At 43.6% G+C, this 20,025-nt stretch overlaps 2 protein-coding genes across 3 annotated transcripts in view; one reads left to right on the forward strand and one right to left on the reverse strand.

Moving 5' to 3' along the window:
- Nucleotides 1–10,231, forward strand: part of gzl (godzilla E3 ubiquitin protein ligase) — a 26,353-nt gene extending 16,122 nt beyond the window's left edge. Inside the window, exons 6-9 of one of the 2 annotated variants that reach the window (XM_084595046.1) lie at nt 2,557–2,653; nt 4,480–4,594; nt 6,225–6,399; nt 6,921–10,231. In XM_084595046.1, the coding sequence (XP_084451172.1) occupies nt 2,557–2,653; nt 4,480–4,594; nt 6,225–6,399; nt 6,921–7,393 (860 nt within the window). In that variant the 3' untranslated portion in view covers nt 7,394–10,231. The remainder of the gene's footprint in view (nt 1–2,556; nt 2,654–4,479; nt 4,595–6,224; nt 6,400–6,920) is intronic. The other variant, XM_084595047.1, reaches the window with a different exon arrangement.
- The window catches only part of LOC146199537 (uncharacterized), an 18,694-nt gene continuing 8,868 nt past the window's right edge, over nt 10,200–20,025 (reverse strand). The window contains exons 6-7 of the mRNA XM_084592142.1: nt 14,549–14,657; nt 10,200–10,252 (exon numbers count right to left, since the gene is read on the reverse strand). Of these exons, the coding sequence (XP_084448268.1) occupies nt 10,224–10,252; nt 14,549–14,657 (138 nt within the window). The 3' untranslated portion in view covers nt 10,200–10,223. The remainder of the gene's footprint in view (nt 10,253–14,548; nt 14,658–20,025) is intronic.

The raw sequence follows: 20,025 nt of genomic DNA on the forward strand, positions 1-20,025 counted from the left end.
GGGGTTCAAAAGCAATCCTGTGGCCATTCAGCCTTCACTTAATTTGGGCGTGTTTTTTTTTTTCGTCATTGGAGGTGCCATGTTAACATGTATTACTCAAATAAAAGCCTGTGCGTTATTTACTAAAATTTACAGTGCAGCTTTTAAGTACCCCGTTTGCTGGTTGACCACTGACATTGGCCATGTAGTTGAGCTGAGCACAGCGGAGGATGAGAGTATGGTGATAGTGAAGAAAAGGGGGAAAGAGGGTATGGCGGCAGCTTCAGTGGCAGCTGCGGCAAAATACACTGCCCGAGGGAACACTCTGTGGCCGCAGATTGCTGTGAGCGCTACTTCAGTTCGGCACTGCGTGTTCCGTCCGGGGTTGCCTGTGCCTCGTATACCTCAGAAGCTGATCTCAAAAAACTCATTACCAAGAAGCGAAATTGTCTGTCAATTTCTTTTTTTTTTTTTATTTCAGCCCCACACTTAGTTGAAGTCTGCTGGTTAAGCATATATATTGCTGCGAAACCTTCAAAACTGTATTTGTTGTTTTTAGCAGCCGCCGGCATGCGGCCTTATCACTCTGATTCTGGCACGCGTATCAATTCTGTATTCTTTGTTTGTTAATGCTCGATTTCGCGCAAGATGCACCGAGATCTATCTCGAAGATTCCGGCCACTCGTGTATCTTTCTACAATATTCCAGCTTGTACTAGTGACAGTTTGCGACATTATCTAGATTGTTCTGAGCCGCCTTTAAATTGAGCGTTGATGTGTGCGACAGGCATTCTTAGTTTGACGATCGACGAGCACGTTTGTTGCTATCGCCGCCGCTAAGTTGCTTAGTTCTTTTGCGGGCACAAGTCAGCCCAATAAAGAGTTAATATCAGTACCATCACGCCTGTGTCTTCTTTTGGTGTGTACGGTCTTGTCACTACTACGTAACAATACCAATGCCTTTCACCTATATTTAATGTTTTGCTAATGCTTTTAGCTTCATTTTTGCATGAAGAATAGCTCAAAAAAAGGCTGTGTGTGTAAATAGCCGTAAGCGAAGTCACATTTAGTCTTGGATCATATTGAGGTATACTTCTGATATTCAAGCTTCTAACAGTTCAAACAGAAATCTGTAGTTGCTTCAAGCTCGACTAAAGTAAAGCCCACTCTATTAGTGCAGCTTTTAGGAGCAAAATTTTATGGGATGCGTGTTCCTAGAAAAATATTTCTTGTACCTCTGCCTCGTGATCCAGTCATGGGATATTGTTACCAGCGTGTGGAGGATACATGCCTTCTCACATCATGAGGCATAGCAGATGTCTAGATTTCGTCACTATGCTGTACTAGTAATTTTTTTGCACACCTATGGCCCATAAACGTTCATTGCCGATAGGGCATGTATTGGGAGCAGAGAATTGGTGCAAGGAAAATGCAGCAAGTGGTGCTACAAACTGTCTCAAAGAGAAATGCACGAAACATTGGCATTTTGTAGGTGCATGGGGAAAAGTATGCTTTACGTTAGCTACTTTGCATTTTAGCCCAGGAATTGACATCAGTGAATGAAGTGTGCCTGTTGTGCCATGCTTGCAGGTTGACTAGACTGCACAATGGTGGCAATGTAAAATTTTTTTGCCTCGTGCTCACAACTTCTTTTGCTTTGTTCCCAGACACGGGCACCCTCTTAGTATATGCCTTGAACCTCTTACATTTGTATGTAACCACCCTTGCAAAAAGGGTCGCAGCTGCAAAGACATTTTGCACACTTTCATTACTGCTTCCCAGCATGGTTACATGCAGTGAAAGGCAGCAGTTGGCATTGCAAGGAGTGAAGGAGATCATCATAAGCATGATACGTCTCTGTGATGAGGTAACTGGGTGATGCTTTTTGTAACGAAAGCTACACTACTGTAGGTTTTCAAGCCGTTGGCGTGGCACCATGGAAGACAAGAAAAAAAAAAATGAAGTGAAAGAAGAAAAGGAAAAAGAAGAGGAAGAAAAAGAAGTAAAAGAAGAAAAAGTAGAAAAGGAGGACAGATAACCCTGTAGTTAGTAGAGGCGAATGACAACAGCGAGTTGCTAGGACAGAAGGTTCGTTCGAACATTGTGACGGCGGCACATTAAATCCAGGTGTCCGCAGGAAAATTTGCTGCAACACTCAACTAGGTTCAAGCCATGCTTAAAACCCCAAAATTTTTTTTCATGTGTTTTATGCATTTTGAATGCTTCTAAGTATAAACTACATCATTGCTGACCCTCAAACTTCACCACATTTACATTCTCTGCGTGTTTTTGCGCAACTACAGTATCTGCATCAGTAAAAAAAATTTGGCCAAGGGGCTCTTTAAGTTTCTGTGGATGTTTATTAACTTTGGGATGGCATTGGGGGTGCTGCAACACATTATGTGCATATTTACTCTAGGCACTGACGTAGACCGTCTTCTTTCTTATTTTAAAAATTTGTTATGCTGCATCTCACAATTTTGCATTCATGTTTATATGCCTTTCACAGCAAACAGCAGCGGGTGATGCTTACTGTTTTTTCTTTTGCTACCGCCTTTTATTTTATTTCCTTCATCAGAAAATGGTGTGAAAGAAACGGATGACCTCAACATCTATGCTGTTATTGTGAGTGAAGAAAGTGGGATTCGGCTCAAACGATACACATACAAAGACGAGTAAGTGCTCCAGTCTTGGCCTTTAATACAGATATTGGTAATGTGGATAGATTCATAGGCATGCCATGTGGAATGGCCTCGTGGGATCTTATAACCAGCTTGCCTTTTCAGTTCTTTGCTTGCTTTTACCCTTTAGTTAAACATCGAACAGCAGTGTTAGGACTCTGAAGCATTGTAACAATTACATAAGGTCGCAACATGGAATCTAATAGTGGTTACCGTGCATGTCTTCCTTATGAAAAGTTGATTATCTTGAAGTAGGGTGATCAAATCTATATGGGAAGCCAACCTGTTAGTGAGGTCTAAAGTTGTTTTGGCTAAGTTTCCTTCTGAACTTCCAGTTCAGTTTTCTGCTTACTGGGCCAGTCATTCGGCGTGCACGTTACTGTGGAAGCATAGAAGGTAGTGGGAATGATAGAAAATATGTTGTCTTTTTGCCTTTGATCTCCGTTCACCTTGAATTGATGTCTTGTGACATTTCACTGCTGCTCGTCTCTTACTTGGAGATGTCCAGTGCTTCATGCATGATGTGATTCCATGCTGTAAAAAGTACATTTGCTGAAACACTCGAGGAAACATTGTGCGACTATGTGGGACATGTTGAAGGAAATGCAGCAAGGATGAAATCGCAAACGTCTACGTATCTAGTCTTATTGCAGTTGGCATTTATCCTTCTGTCTTACTAGCCACTGTTAGGAAGTGTGGTGGAGAGTTATATTTGGTGGAAGCTTGTGCAGATATTCAGTAATTTTAGTAATGAATTGAACAGTAAAGTATTCAATTTGATCCGAACGTTTGGCATTCAAAATCTCTGAGTATTTTTCTGAAGTAAATAGACGCGCATTTTTTTTGTGGTTTCAGTTCAGTGCTTCCTGCGAGACAAAACAGGGGCATAAGCACGGCTGAAAGCAGCAGCCATGTTATGACGTCGGGATTAAGGTCGCCAGTTGGGGGCACATGGCGACCAGAGGCAACAAAAAGGCTCACAACTTCCAGCCTTTCCACTTGCATGCAGCTGCACAGCCTAAGCTGCAAACTGAACTGCCGGTAGCACATAATTGTAGTTTCAGATCCCAGCTCAGTGCACGCTCCAGAGGTTACTGGAACAACTGGTTTAGTTAGATCTTGCATTACACACTGCTCATCCAAGAAAGGGGCCGCAAGAATGTGCAAAGCAGGTGTGCAGTGCACAGTTAAAATTTTCTTTTTCATTAAGGGCAGTAATTGTGAAAATACCCACATGGTCATTGTGCCTGCGGCATAGCCAAGCCTACCCATGCCGTGCAAATTGGTCTGTGCAGTACGTAGGCGGACTCCAGTTTCAGGCATTTTTGCAGGTTACCATAGTTGCACTGACTATGAAAAAAGCTTAATCCACTCTTTCCTTTTCTTTTTTCATGGACTGGCCTTTTGTGGCAAAGCTATTCAGAATGCTGACTTCGAACCACACACACAAACATTGCTAGCATAAGCATAAATTGGACCCTGCTATGTTTGACCTCTGAAGCATTTGTTTCTATTGTGTTTTTTGGTACATGAGCAACTAAAGCTGTCATGCGCCAAGAACGAGGTTTGTACTGAAGGGGACTTATATTCATACTGTGCTTATACGCAGCAATGTGTGGTAAATGTATTTGGCATAGCTATGCTTTCCTTCCTGAACTATTTTTGACCTCTCAATTCTGGTTTAGGACTTCCCCTGCCATGTGGAGACTGCATTGGTTGCCTATTGCTTACTCTCTTTACCATAGGGCATAGAATTCCAGCTTAATCTTTGTGTCTAATATAAACTCTTACAACGTTACTTTTTTTTTTTTTTCTTGTAGCTATGAGGTGAAGCTGTATCCTGAGAGTTTCCAAAGCATATTCAGCTACTTGCTGCCATTCCTTGCAATTGTTGGAATTTGCATTGCTGGACTCGCAGGCTTTGTGGTAAGTGTGGTAAGTTGCTTTGTAGCAGGCCAGATATTCAACTTTCTGGCCAACCTCTCCGCCCTTCCATTCAATAGAAACATCTGTCTATTTTGAGCATACAGTAACACCCCCTCTGTTTTGACTTTACAAATCTATATGTCGGATTCTCTACTGTATCACTTGTTGATGATTGCACGGCCTTGAAGGCGCTGCCTATGAATTAACTATCTACTTACCAAACGTATAGTGTTGGTTTATTAAAGAAACACTAAAGTGCCATCGACCCGCTCTTACTGTTCCCTTACCGTATTTACTCGCATGATGCTCGCACCCCTATCATTGGGCGTTAAAAATTGAAATTCTTTTCCTCGCATAATCATCGCACCACCAACATTACCACCGAGAGAGTCGTCTGCTAGCAGTAACAAGCGCCATCTTTGAAGTGCTGCTGACCTTAGCTCGCCTCGTTGCGTGCACACGCTACCAGGCGGCGATAGCGTCATCATCATAAGTTATGCTTTTTTTTTTTTTTTAACCTTCGTGATGCTCGTAGTCGTCACCATTTCGTGAGGCGTCTCCGCGTCTTGTTGTCATTGTTCCTTCGTTCCATCCGTGTTACTTGCTTTGTTCCACCGTCTACAGTGTTCTTGGTGCCGCATCGCGATGATGCAGTACGCAAGTTATACAGCTGCTTTTAAGCTGAAAGCTTTCGAGTATGCGCTACAGCATAGCAACCGCGCTGCCAGCAGGCACTTCGGCGTCAACGACTTCAGCATACTACACTACTGGAGACGGCGATTGCAGTGTCGACACTGACTCGGGTCAAGTCTCTGATCAAGGGTAGAACTGTATGGCCTGCTGTCAGCATTATACCATGAAATGCGGGGAGTGATGATGAGGCTGTGTGCGGTAAATAAAGTGCTTTGGCGATTTGTGCTTTTGGCGGCTCTGTACATTTATAAAAAGGGTAAGTTCTGCTTGAAAGTAATGTTTTGGTTATATTTACAATAGCTGGCCTAAGAATCTCGATTCACACCTATTTGCTCTTAGTGCTCTAGAACATTTGCTCGAAAATTTTCCCCACATAATTATTGCACCCCCCAACTTAGCATCAATTTTCCGCGAAAAAAAGTGCAAGCGTTATGTGAGTAAAAAGGGTATAATGGTTTCCTTTTTTCTTTTTTTTTTCCTTTATCACATGTTACGCCATCATGTTTTCAATCTCATTTGCATCTTGTGGAAATACCGAATGACGAATGTAATAGCAGTTTGATTAAGCCACGGTGTCGTCTTCCTCAGTGTCTAAATGACACTGAGAAGCACGGTTGACAGACTCGAGCACAGCAAAACAACCAGCATCTCATGCCTCAAGCATGCTGTGAGGGAAGTGATGAAGAGGGAGTGAAAGAAAATAAATTTCCTTAGTAGATAGGGCATCTTTATTGAGCACTGTCATCGCTCAGCACACTGGTGTGTTTTACGTTTTGCCGCGCATCGAAACACAGGCCAGGGTTGAACTTGCATCATCGGGTTGAGCAATCAAATACAGTAACCACAGAGCGTCAGTCATTGCCACCACTTAGTTAGAAACCAGTACCTTGCCCCTTCCCAATGCATGTTATTGCGACTGTAGAGGTGGTTTCAATGTTTGCCGCAGTTGGCGCGCTGCATTCGTGACTGGCGCAGGAAGAGGAAGTCGCGCCTGTCGCGAAAACACTTGAGGCAGCTGGCGACCACAAAGTACAAAAAGGGAGACGCTTACGAGACCTGCGCCATCTGCATTGAGGACTTTGTCGAAGGAGACAAGCTGCGCATCCTGCCCTGTGCACACGGTGGGTACTGTAAGGGTTGTTCGGCATTGCAGCTATCCCTATGTTGCTTGTGTTTTTTCACGCTGCCGGTTTAAGGAACTGCGTATCACGCTGCTGGTTTAAGGAACTGCGTACGTGTAAAGTTCAATCCTCTTAGCGTTAAGCTTATAATCCTGGAATTCACCGGCACTCAGTGAATAGTTTGTGATTGGAGTTTTTCACTCTGCAATTTTTTTCGTGTTGACAAGCAAAGCTACATCACAAGTGAGTATGCGAGTATGTGACGCATACTAAGGCTGCAATATAATAGACCGTTATGCTGCAGTTATCCATGTGCCTCGCATGACCTGATACTTGTGACATTGCGCCTGCCTTGTGACATTGGTCAGGAGCCTGAAATGAAAACCGAAACTATAGCGAAAGAAAATTTTTTGCAGAGTTTAGTTTCACCGTGATGCATAATTCTAAAGCAGAAATGCACTAAGAAAAATTTTGTTTTGGGATGCTAGAGAGAACGCCCTTGTTCACATTGTGCATTGCAGCGTATCACTGCAAGTGCATCGAGCCATGGCTGCTGCAGAACAAACGCACGTGCCCCATTTGCAAGCGCAAGGTGATTCTCCCCGGAATGGATCCACACTCTGATTCGGAATCTGACGGAGAGGAGCCCAATGCAACGGAGAGAACACCGCTGTTGGTGGGCTCGGATGGCATTCTGGGCGGTGGCACGTTTGGGTTCACGTCCCCTCTGTTGCGTCGCCAGTCGTCAACGGAGGACGCTGCGGCAGCGCGGGGCTCCTCCTCCAGCCGCCCAATTGTACACGCGGCGAGCTTTCATCGCGAAGACAGCGGTGCACCCGCATGTAGCTCATGCCCAACACATGTGAGCACAGCGCATTCTGTGAACAGGGATGCAGACTCGAGTAGCCTCGGCAGCGGCACCGAAGACGAGGTGCAGGTCAGGCCCGGAAGGTCAGCCACTTCACAGTCCAACAGTAGCCACCTCCGGTTGTAGTGCATGACATGTAACTCGCAAAAAGGGGGTTGGCACTCAACGTTGGCAGTGAGGCTTATTCTTGAGCTACCATCCAACCCTGTGGGGTAGGCTGATGCGTCTGCTGCTTGTTGATGCACTCATTGAATCTAAAAGCAATCTTGAGTTGCGCATGCCAGGGCAACGTGCACGTGGGTGCTGCATGTGTGTATGTGTGTGTCTGTCACATTTTCTGGCTCCCATTCCTCTCTCCTGTTTTTTCTGTGACTATCTAGCAGGGCTGTGACACTTGTTCAAGGGAGAGCAGTGGACCTTAGTTCATGAAAGAGCTTTAGATCGTAGATAATCTTAAGCACCTGTGACGGAACATAAAAGATAAAAGCATGCTCACAGTATCGCTGATGCAGCCGTTCTGGTGAAAGTTATCTGCAGTGCTCTTCACAAGTTCTGGGGCCAACTGCACGCTACTGTGACTCCTCACCGCAATGGTATGTGCTGGCACTTGTCGTAGGCTGGTTCACACGACGTACTGTTGGCCCACATACCAGGTGTCACATGACATCCTTCTCTCTCTTTGTGATGTCTATGGCTGGCCTTAATAGGGGGAAAGGTGCGCCCAGGTCTATTTTGGTTGTTGGCGCTCCTTTGGCCTTCGCAGGAAACGATAATAGGATTACACATGGTGCAGTCTTTCACTGTGCAGTTGCAGGCTAGGTGTGAACCTCTTGGAATGGAAGTGGGACATAACGTGACACTTGGTTCACGGGTGCCTGCGTTCAGACTGTCCTTCGTGTGAATCGGCCTTATGTGACTAACTGTCCCGGTATTGCGTGAAGTAAGCCTGGACAGTTTTTCAATGTGTGCTGCATGCTATGTGCACAGTTGCAGAATTGCCTTGAAACTCCTGCTCTGCTAAAATTGACATTTTTTAGTGCCTCGTGGTAGCAAGTTGCAGATTTTAACTTGTAGGTGGTTGTCATGCGAGGCAAGCTGTTGTCACACACTGAAATCGAGATTGAGTGCTCAGGAATTATTGCTTGCCGCCGTCATTCACCCAAGTGTGGTTGCGTGGGCGAAGGAGTGTTGAGGGGGAATTCATTTTTATCAAGGGAGACATAATGGACAAAGTCAAATGACCTGTGACCACGGTGCATGTTTTGTTCTGACGAGGAGTGCTGGGATCTTTGAAGGACAGTTGTCTGCAGTGAGCAGCTTTTAAGTCCGAGTAGCGGGAGTGAGTGTCAAAGGTGTTGGTGACTAGGACAATAGATGACTGATCTGCAACAGTTGATGCATAGTGTGTTTGTGTGTGTGTTTGTACGCTGCCTTTATTGTTGAAGCACCGAGTGTTTTCAAGCTAGCAGAGCCTTCAGTGCGCGGGAGCCTGTGCTCATAGCTTGCGGTGCTATGTGATCTGCAACTGTTTCTACTGGTGTGTAATGCCGAGATTCTTTAATTACAACTGTGTGCATCATATTCTTTGTTTTTGAGGAAACAACATTCATGATTATAAAGTTGATTTGTGGCATTTTGGCAACAACGCTGACATTCATAGTTATGGCATCCACCATCCATTTTATAGCATATCGATTAATTCTTCATGCATTATATTGTACTGATAATAGAACAATTATAGTACCCCTTGTAGCTTCAAGGTTTTGGGACGTATTGACAAAAACTTGCCATTAGTGTAACCTTCATTGCCTATCATTCATCGCTTGCCGGTGCATGTTGACATCCATGTGCAGTTTGTGAACACTTCTCATTCTGAGTCATAATCAGTCTTTGCTTTGCATAAGTATGTGCATTCATTGCCTAGTTGTGTGATGGTTTTTAATATATTTTACAAAGAGTGGCGGTGGCAGTAGTGCATATATTGCCTAACACTCGTAGTTGTGCAGAAAATCATCTATTATACGTTTGTACTCCTTTATACCGCCTAGGACATTTAATATAGGAAGCTACATGTTAGCAGTCTTAAGTTGGTGATGTAGTTATTCTTGAGATTCACTGGTTAGAAAGGCCAGCTTTGCTTACAGAGGCAAGAACAATTCCCCTCCCCAGACATTGCAGCTTCTCTTCATACATGTTGCATCAGTTTCTGGTTCAGTGATGTACTCCAACTTTGCAGGCTGAAGCAGTGCTTTGCTGGTAGTAAAGGCATTAGATATCGTCTAGCACTTATATGTGGGAAAATTGTGTGTTAGCAGTCTAGCAAAATGCTTGGAATACTGCACACCACTGTCACTTATTCGTAGTCTTCACTTCCAAAGGTATCTACTTGCAACTGCCTTAAGTGCTGTCGCAATAGAATGCGTGTGAAGTAATTTTATGGCAGCCTTCATGTGTGATGTACGCCACCGTAAATTGGGATATTCATTCCCCATTCTTCATTAACATGCAGTTTCTGCCTGACACTGGGCATCATGATTTAGCGAGAAGCTTGGAGGGTATTGTGGCAGCTTCCCTTTGGCAGCAGTGGTCATCTGACTGCTGTTGTGTGCTTTCGATTCTGGTTTGAATTGTTTTAGAGCTAACGAAACATCTTCTCAATAGTGTACTTTGTATGAAATGGTGCTGCATTCCTGTGCAACAGAAACTCTACTGTGTATAGAATTTTTTTACATACTGTGCAAATGCCTTCTTTTGTTCGCTTCCTGGTGCTCCTTTGCTGCTATTGGCACTAGTCATTGTTTCTTCTGACAGGCCCCTCATTGTAGGAAAGAAATGTTGACAGAGCTGTTCTTAGCCTGTTTTGAAACTTGTGGTTATAATCCACCTGGGATGTGTTCCCAGGGCTTTAAAACAAATGCCACTTGTGTTTTCTGGGAGGATGAAAATAAATGTTTATTTAAATTATTTTGTGTCTGTTGTCAGAAGCTGGAAAAGAAACAGACAAATGTTTTAGTTAGTGGCTAACTGTTTAAGTACATTTCTGAATCAGCACTACATATAGACAAATACACATAAAACTTACATTTGCACATTTCAATGAGTTCACAGCTTTAAAATTGGCATGTATATTTGTGGTGTTATGTTCCTATAGAACAAAGGGCATACACCCTTAGGAGCAGCAGTGCAAATTTGTATTTGTGACATTTAAGGGCTAATCATAACTCCACAAAGCTGTCCTGTAGAATGTGACCCAGGTGCCCTTTTGGAAATTCCGCTCTAGTTGCTAAAAGTGAACACAGCAAAGCAATGATCAGTGGTCTCTGGCTAAGTTATCTCCTGACTTCCCAAAGCATTACATAATGGGTGTTTGGCAAATATTGCACCGGAAAGCTGTTTTTGCCGAAAAGCTGTTAGCAGTGCCACCGTATGTACAGTAGGGTCCACTGATAAAGGGAACATAAGTTCGCGTGGCCTAAATACTTTGCAAAGCTTAGCCGCCGTCCGCTGGCAAGAATGGACTGCACCAAGTGCATATTTGGGAAGAGAAATCAGCCGTGCTTACTGCGCATGCACTTTGTACGATTGTTTGCCACTGGTTTTCTTGAGAGTGCTTTGTAAAGAGCGGCAGCGACGCGATCCGATGTTTCCTTTAATAGTGATCATACTGTTCTTCTGTAAGGGCAGCACTCCCAACTTAAAAGTCAAGCAAAAAGCTTTTATATGTGCACAATTTCGGCTATGTGATTTGCTCTGCTGAGAACTAATAGATGATAGCTGCATGTGACACTTGTTATAACCATGGACATGTCATTCTGCACTCTGGACTCTGCTTGGAACTGCGAGCACAGTGTGCCTCGATGCTCCTAACGCATCTTATGCTCAGCGGAGAAGACAGAACGTAATACTACTATATGAAAGCCTGGATGGGGTGCACTCTCGCTAGTGACTTGTTTCCTTGCAGCTATGCATCATCAGAATATGTGTCATAATAGTAGCACATTGTTTGACCAGTGTTGCTAGGCTCAATGCGCAAAGGTGCTTAGCATCTAGTTACACTTAATCACAAAACGTCTAACCTTGTTACCAATTGGCAATTAAAATAAATATAAAAATGATTTCCGCATGACCTTTCAAAGTTATAAGCGTGGAAAAGTTAATCTATGCAAAGGCTATTCCCACACAAACAGCTGCTGGTTGCATGCATGGAGTGGCGCTCTAAATATTGGCCAAACTGTCGTAAGCACTGAAACTTAGGAGCACTTTAGGATCTCATGACGTTGCCACTAAAGTAATGCAGGGATCAAGTAACTGTTAACAACCTGCTTTACTCTGGGCAGTTAACTCTCATATCATACATACACTATTGTATTGAAGCAATAATCATTGGGACTGCATTAATTGTCATAAAAATTTGTGTCACTTTATATGATGGGATATGTAAATGGGGCTACACTGTGGTTGGAAAAATTTAACCCGAAGAAATACTGGTCCCGTGTAAGGGTCGCACCCATCAGAATCGCGGAAGAAAATGTGTTGCCTTTACATGCGTGTATACTCAGCATCAAGTTCTCCTTGGCATGCATACAGCGAATTCAGCACTATTCTATTCTGGGAGCCAGCAAACTATATGCTGTTAAAGGAATTGCTAACAACTGATGGGTTCAGATTCGTACAAGCGGGCGGCTTGACCCAGTCTGTCAATTGCCGTGCAATGCGTTTTCCCCACTCCACAACCTTGATTCAACCTAACAAGTGAGATGCTGTACCCTATCCTCACTCTGCTCCACCTGTTGCCTCATTGTCCTCCTCTTTCACTTATCTCCCCTATCCCCTGAAAGTGGAGAAGGAAATTTTCCTTCTTCCATTTTGCTACCTCCAAATTGAGGTTTCAGACGGGTGGACAAAGATTTTTTTTCCAGCGTGGGCCCTGTAATGCTAGGGCCTTGTAATGCTAACATGTTAAATACTGCTGACATGATAGTTATGCTGATTTTTAGTAAAAATTCAAGTGTTTACGGCCACCTAGGCCTGGCCGTAGTGTGCAGTGAAACTAATATTCAAGGGCCAAGCATGTTATGGAGGCATGCTTTTGCTGATGTGAGTAAGTGTAGAAGATTGCCTTGCTAAAGGTCTCGCTGACACTGAAACCTAGTTTGCTGCTTTTCATCCTTTTATCTTGTGTTTTGTAGCTGTAGTATTGTGCCATGCACGAGTGTCCAATAGCAAGTTTCACCTCGCCAATGAGGGAAATGGGACCAATGCAGCCATTTGCAGTAAATGGGCCTTTCCTGTGTATGATTTGCCACAGGCAGCATACTTGCAGGACGTGCTGGGTAGCTTTATTACAGCATTCAGTAGCTCCCTTGTCATGTAAGCGTTAAGTCATGCTGTCATATGACTTTTTTTCAGTGAACACAATTGTGCTTTATGTAAATTGAATTCATGCAACACAATTCCTCTTCCCTTATTACGCAACACCAAGTGGGCATTAAAGTTACGATATATGAAAAGAAAGGGGAGTAAATTTTTTTCCTGCTATGTTAGAGGAAATGCTGTATTCAGTTTAAACAAGGTAGCCACTATTGATTAAACAGATGGAAGAAAAGCAATACCTTCATGAAACACTGTTGTGTACTTGTTCATCACAATAAAAAAACAAGCTCTCTTGAATAGAAAGAAAAAAAATTTGGTCTCAGTGCAACATTCCCAGTTTTACTGAATTTTTTGCTATGAATTGCTCATGTATATTGTCCATTGTCATTAGCCAGACCACATTCTTGCACACCTTCAGTGGTTAAAGAATTTTGATGATTAGCTTGGTGGACACTCTGTATACAGAGATGGGAACATGTTTGACTAGACTAATTCTGCTACATTACTGAAGCCTAGACACAAAATGTGTTATATGCTGGTATCTTCCCCTTGAGGTGAGCGTTTTTATTATTTTCTTTTTTTCCTCTGCACAAAAGTGACTGCTGCCGTGAAAATCAATTAGAGGACCCAGTTTCATTCTGTGCTTTCATCCTCGCTTATTGCAGGAGCCATCACGTCAAGGACGGATTTATGGACAACTTTCATAGTGCTTGAGTGGAGTGGTTCCAAATGAACCTTGCATTTGTTCTCAACTTCATTCAGATGAAAAGTCTGAGCCGGCATAGTTTTCCAGTCGAAAACTCACTGAGGAGGGTGATCGATCTTAAAACTGTCTCTGGATTCTCACTGGGTTAAAGAAAGCAAACAAGAATGGAACCTATATTGCTGGCCTTTCCAGTCAGGCAGGCTCTCTGTTGTAATACGAGTGAGTATATGGTAGTCCTCTCCTCGTCTTGTACAACAAGGGCAGGCAAATATCCATAAGTACACTCGGAATGGCTTATGCGTCTGGATCATGCTGGCTTCAGATAGGCCAAGTGGGGCGGCTTGCAAAATAAGCGACGCTTCGCTTTTATTGTACTTAAACGTTTTGGGCTGTATTCGATACTTCGATACTCGTGCATTGCACCAGTGCACTGGAATTTTTTCACTTCTTTTAAAGGTTTGGACGTAATGTAACTCAATATATGGTGCAGAGCTTTGATGCACAAATTATCAGCATTAAACTTTTGCATTGTCCTCATTTATTGAAAACCTCGGAAATGCAAGGACCGGCTGACTTGTTTGATACTGTACCTTCACAACACCTTTTGAATTTATGCCATTTTATTGCTTAGCGATGATTTTGGTAAAAATATAATTATTGTAATCTTGGGATGGCAATCTGATCGGTCAAGCTGCATGTAGTGTTCTCATTCCTTGCACCACTAAAATAGTTGCCAAACATGGAGACATGCGGCAAGTCATGAACATTTGCAGTTATGCGGCTTCGTGTACCATTCTCTAGAAAGTATGCATAACTTCCACACTTTAGGTACTCTACAAATAATATGAGAAGAATCTGGAACTTTCGTGAGACGACTGGAACAGTGCAGGAATTCTATTCAAATTTGGTTTCAGTTCAACCTTCGTTGTGCTGTAATTATCGCTGGGATCAGTTTAGTGAATGAAGTGAATAAGCAAGAAATACTAGAATAGACTGAAAGGACTGATATTATGCTGGCCCTGCAGCCTAGCCATTTCTTATTTCATGGTATATACTGAGACTTACAATTTGCATATTATATATGCACTAAAAGTTATTTGAGTTAAAGGTGCAGCATCTGTCCTTGTTCCATAGAACCAAAGTCTAGTACTAAATTGCACTACTTATGACATTGAACTGAAAGTATTACAATTTCTACGTACTAGATACACTGGAAATGATACGGGAAGCTGCGACATCTACCGTTGTCATCCTGGCATCCTCCATGTAAAGTCCCCTGTAGTAAAGGTTGATCCGGTACGTTCCGTATCCCTGAAAGTGAAAGATGTGTTACTCGACATGCAAGGTGTCACCATTGGCACACACAAGCTACAGAATTAAGGGATAAATGTGTTTCTGAACATTAGCTCAAACATTTCCTCACTAAAGGGAGTGTTGGGCACTGTTAGTCCCCCATATACTTTGTCAAGTGGTGTATGACTCCCAGAGTTATATGCATAAAAATTTTGCGCTGTTATGTGTAAAAAATTCGGATATCTGGATGCTGTTTTCATGACATACGTTGACAGCTGTTGTGTGCTGTGTCTGGTACATCTGGAGGACCTGTGTTACGCCGCAGCATCAAGCAGAATCTTATTTTCTAAGCTAGAACTGATAATGGTATTACGGCTAACGGTAAAATTATAATTGTAATCAGGTGCCTGTAGCTATAACAGTTTAAAACGTTTGGTATTAAAACTATAGTTACACCTATTTGCATACATGGTAATTAACTGTGCCACTACTTGTACCACAATTACTTTTTAGAAACTACACTTTAAGCAGTGGGGAGTTGGTTCTGTGTATACTTGCAGCCTGCTGAAAATGTGCTGCAATGAAGAGTTAGCATGGATTGGATTGGATTGGAAAACATTTCGTCAAAAGGCAGATGTAGACGGTCCGCTCTAGATGGCCTCCATTTCATGGCTTGCGGCAACCTTAGCGGCCCACTCGGTGGCCAAGGCTTCAATGCCCGGAGCAATGCCATGGTTGCCAGCAAGGACTTAAAAATTAGTTATTTTTTTGGCTTAAACCAAAAAGTAACTCGATTAAATGTTCAGAAATAAATGGCATTGAACATTTCGTTATGCAATTTATGGCACGAGATGCCTCAAAAAGCAAATTTTCTCGAATTTAGAACTCTTATTTGCAGATGCACATTACAGTGTTTGATCTCAAATATTTTTATAGGCTTCTTTGTATTCTGAAAAACTGAGAAATAGCTGAATTGAGTACTATGAGGGCATAAAATAATCTTTGATAAAGGTTTCAGATTTTGCATCTTTTTGTACCTTCTAAGACGGGGTTAGTTTAATTTCCTGCATAAGAAAGTGCAATGGATTTTATTTGTGTGAAAAAAATTTGATGGCTATGCATTCAAGCTTACTTTTTACAATTTGTATGAGTGCGAGAGAGAAAGACTAGCTTTTTTTGCCGGTTGCAAACTTCGATGCGGACGCGGGCGAAAATTTTTCTTTCGCCACAACAAGTTGGGATGATGTTCACCATAATAACACAATGATTCTAATGTTTACCATAATAACACATGATCCCTTAAAAAGAAATTGTAGATGGTTGAGCGCACAGCCTGGATCAGTTGGCGTGCGGGTTGACCCAGAAAAAAACCGATTCTTGAAAGGCCGATGCCGATGTGAGTCTATAGCTGTGGCATCGGATGCTCGTTAATTCTAAAGTGTATTTAGGAGGGCGGGGGGGGGGTCACGGCTCTCAACATGTAATTCGGTGTGGGGGTCATGGGGCCTGCAAATCCCCCATCTTTCAGATAGACTTCCCGAACTGGAAATTGCATATAGAACCGGTTTGCTTGGGCCTCATGCTGGGGGGAGGGGGCATGGAAGAAAAAAAAAAAACTCAGTGGTTTGGTATGGCAGGCACGACTGCCGAAATATAGTTTCTGTTCCGCTTTTCTTAAATATATGCCATCCCACCGCTGCTATTGGATGCATGCATCGGCCTGCCACACTTTTTCGGACACTGCTTTGCAGGTCAACTGGCCTTTTATGTTTATTTTAGCACAGCGTCACACTGTATCAGTTCAGTTCAGTCGTGTCTGACTCTTCGTGACCCTATGGACCATATCACGCCATGCTTTCCGGTCTCTCATTATCTTCCTAACATCACATAACTTCATCTGCAGCGCCTCAAGGATGCCATCTAACCATCGCGTTCGCTGCCGACCCCTTCTCCGGCGACCCTCAACCTTTCCCAACATCAAATCTTTCTCCTGCGACTCCTCTCTTCTCATCAGATGACCAAAGTAGCTGAGCTTTAACTTTAGAATATGACCCTCCAATGAGCAGTCAGGGTTTATGGTCGTCAATATCGACTGATTTGATCTTCTGGCAGTCCAAGGAACTCTCAAGAGTCTTCGCCAGCACCACAATTCAAACGCGTCAATTCTTCGGCGGTCAGCCTTTTTCACAGTCCAACTCTCGCATCCATACATCACAACTGGAAAGACCATAGCACGAGTTATACGGATCTTGGTTGGCAGACTAATGTCTCTGCTCTTTACTAGGCGGTCAAGGCTAACCATTGCTCTCTTTCCCAGAAGCAGGCGTCTCCTAATTTCATGGCTGCAGTCTCCTTCCAAGGTAATCTTGGAGCCCAAGAAGAGGAAATCTGTCACAGCTTCCACTTCTTGTCCATTGATGCTCCAGGACTTGATAGGGCAAGACGCCATGATCTTTGTCTTTTTGATGTTCAGTTTAAGCCCAAACTTCTCACTCTCTTCTTGTAGGCGCATCAGAAGTCTCTTGAGTTCCACTTCACTTTCTGCCATTAAAGTGGCATCATCCGCATATCTAAGGTTGTTGATACGTTTTCCAGCAATCTTCACTCCAGCTGAAGACTCGTCCAGACCGGCCTTCCTCATGATGCACTCTGCATATAGGTTAAATAGGCAGGGTGACAGTATGCAGCCTTGTCTCACTCCTTTCTCAATCGGAAACCAATCACTAAGACCATGCCCAGTTCTGACTGTGGCCTCTTGTCCTTCATACAGGTTCCTGAGGAGACAGATGAGGTGAATTGGAACTCCCATCTCTTGGAGAGCTTGCCACAATCTGCTGTGATCTATGCAGTCAAACGCTTTCGCATAATCAATAAAGCAGAAGTAGATGGGTTTCTGGAACTCTCTTGCTTTTTCCATGATCCAGCGAAGGTTGGCAATTTGGTCTCTAGTTCCTCTGCCCTTGCGAAACCCAGCTTGCACGTCCGGAAGCTCCCGATCCACATACTGCTGCAGCCTTCCTTGGAGGATTTTCAACATCACCTTGCTAGCATGCGAAATAAGCGCGATCGTGCGGTAGTTGGAAAAATCTTTGGCACTGCCTTTCTTTGGAATGGGGATGTAAACTGACCTCCTCCAATCCTGTGGCCACTGCAGGGTTGACCAAATCTTCTGACATAATGTATGCAGAATGTTAACAGCGTCATGGTTGAGGTTTTGAAGCAACTCAGCTGGAATGCCATCAATTCCGCTAGCTTTGTTCTTAGCAAGGCTGGCTAAGGCCCATTCAACTTCACTCTTCAGGATGCCCGGCTCGAGATCAGTAATCACAACCGTCTTATGTTGGGTTTGCACATTCGGGTCCTTCTTGTACAGTTCTTCTGTGTATTCCTGCCACCTCTTCTTTATCTCCGAGGCTTCAGTGAGGTCCTTGCCTCGTTTGTCCTTTATTACACCCAGCTTAGCACAGAAGCTTCCTTTGATATCTTTGATTGTCACACCGTATGCCTATGCATATTTCATTCGCATCCACGTGCTTACTCCGTTTTTTAGGTAGGCTGAAACGTTGTGTTTTGAGGACGATTGACCTGGCTTGACCGGGCTGGTTGTGTAATGAAGCATCCTCAAAATGTGACAGGGCCATTTGTGAATAGGCACATGATATGACACCACAAAAAATCATCGTTAAACATTTTTAATCTTCAATGCAGATTACCATACATTCCAGGCATAAAATTAATAGGACTCAAACTGTTTTCTCGTACATTTTAATCTGAAATTTAGGCTGCCATATGTTACAGGCATAAAATTACTGTGAAGCAAACTGTTTTTGCTGTTTTATTTTTTTCAGGGTCGTTCGATAATTCTAAATTTTGGACTACTCGGAAATTTTTCCTGGCCCCTTGAACGCCGAACTAACGAGATTTTACTGTTTAGAACACATTATGGTCCATGAGATCAAATAGACGAAAAAATGGGGGAAGTGTATAAGACGCGCACTTGAGTCAAAAACGAGGTAGAGAAAAATGGCACAATAGATTCGCCCTCGCAAGAAGCCGTCCGCATTCTATCAGCTGCAGCTAAAATCGATCGCAAAATCACCCTAATTTGGCTCCCAGCGCACACGTCCGGCCCCGACAACGTGGCGGCCCATGATTAAGCAGAGATCTCTACTTCCGGGCAAACGCGGAGCTGCCTGACTGCCATGAGATGGACGAACGTTTGCAAATCATAAAGAAATCGTCGAAAATTACAGATTAGGAAGGAAGACTTCATGCCTCCACCGGATCCTAGCTTAAATAATAAAGAGGCCGTGGCCTGGCGGCGATTACAAGCCGGAAACTTCCCAAACCCTGTCTGGTTGTTTCACATCCAGACAATAGAGAAAAAATGATAAATTTAAAACTTGCGAATTGCGAAGCGAGGGGGACTCTCGACCATATAATTTGGGAATGCCCTAGATCTCCAGGCACTGCCAGGAAGGAACAAACATCGGTGCGATGTAGGAGCGGTACGAGATACTTTAACCACAAGGGCTGACAACTAACCCGTTACCGTTTACCACAAGAGTTCTACGAAAAATAGCGCCGTAATTCAATCGTTTCTTTTTTTATTTTTATTTTTATTTTTTTTTTATTTTTTTGCCCCCCCTTTCTTGGAACGCGGCAGGAAGAGAGCAACAACCGTGCACGCGCTCGAATGCAGCGGGGAGCAGACGACATGCGTTTTAACGCAGCGCGCTGCCAGGAGGTTTTACCAGTTTTACCAAGGTCTCCACGGAGGGTGCTGGCGCAGAGTGGCGCAGCGTCGCCTGGCCCATGTCTCCCCAATGGGAGGCGGTACCGGCTTACCCGGACAATTATGGGGACGCGGCCGGAGAGGGCGCTTTTCGCCGGCGCCTGGGATACAAGTATCTGGTGCTGAGGGGTATTTGGAAAGGAATTATGGTGCCCCGGTTTACTTTCGGAAGTTCAGTGTTGTGCCTAAATGCAGTGGTACAGTCGACATTAGAAATACATCAGACCCGTCGGACGATTGGCACTGGGTGCCCACAGCAAAACTACGAATGAAGCGGTACAGGGAGATATGGGCTGGCCATCTTTCGAATCACGGGAAGCTGAGTATAATATGAGGAACGCCTGAGGAAATTGGACAGTAACAGGTGGGTAGCTAAAGTATTTAAATACCTATACCTAAAAAGCGTTGACTCACAATGGAGGAAAAGAACTAGGAAACTAACCAGTAAGTATGCTGGTCACAAGGACGGAGAAATAAAGAGCGTTAACCAACAGGTAAAAAACAAGGTAGAAATTTGATAAATTCTATGGAAAAGAAACTGAATGTAACTGAAAGTGGCAAAGGCAGATCAGGAAGGAAGCTTTCTTTGAT

Source organism: Amblyomma maculatum, chromosome 2 (genome assembly GCF_055883805.1).
Source record: "Amblyomma maculatum isolate TAMU_Amacu chromosome 2, ASM5588380v1, whole genome shotgun sequence".
NCBI lineage: Eukaryota > Metazoa > Arthropoda > Arachnida > Ixodida > Ixodidae > Amblyomma > Amblyomma maculatum.